Below are 336 nucleotides of genomic sequence, written 5' to 3'. Positions count from 1 at the left end.
AATGAATGCAGCCCCCACCTCAACCAGACTCGATCTCGACGACGGAGCCATCGCCCCCTCCCTCTGCACCCCCGGCGTCCCACGAGGAACACCCCGCCAAGTACAGGACACACGAAGACAGGCTGACGAGGTCCTCCAGGGGCGTCTCCGTATGCCTGGCGATGCAGCCGCCCACAGATTCGACCAGACCCTCGCCGCCCACTAGCCAGGCACCGCTCATCACGACCGACCCCGCCAGGAGCAGCCTGTCTTGCACGACTGGCATGAAGGCCGCTCTGCACGTGACGAGAAATACGAAAACATATTCTGTTCAATGGTAATCTGAGGTTTACATCA

General features: G+C 60.7%; 1 protein-coding gene across 1 annotated transcript in view; it reads right to left on the bottom strand.

Annotated features, from left to right (window-relative positions):
- Nucleotides 1–19: 19 nt before the first annotated feature.
- The window catches only part of LOC119588849, a 4,994-nt gene continuing 4,677 nt past the window's right edge, over nt 20–336 (bottom strand). Inside the window, exon 5 of the mRNA XM_037937490.1 lies at nt 20–275. Within this exon, the coding sequence (XP_037793418.1) occupies nt 20–275 (256 nt within the window). The remainder of the gene's footprint in view (nt 276–336) is intronic.

The sequence above is a fragment of the Penaeus monodon genome, chromosome 24 (genome assembly GCF_015228065.2).
Source record: "Penaeus monodon isolate SGIC_2016 chromosome 24, NSTDA_Pmon_1, whole genome shotgun sequence".
Classification (NCBI taxonomy): domain Eukaryota; kingdom Metazoa; phylum Arthropoda; class Malacostraca; order Decapoda; family Penaeidae; genus Penaeus; species Penaeus monodon.
This window is presented reverse-complemented; position numbering and strand designations above follow the sequence as displayed.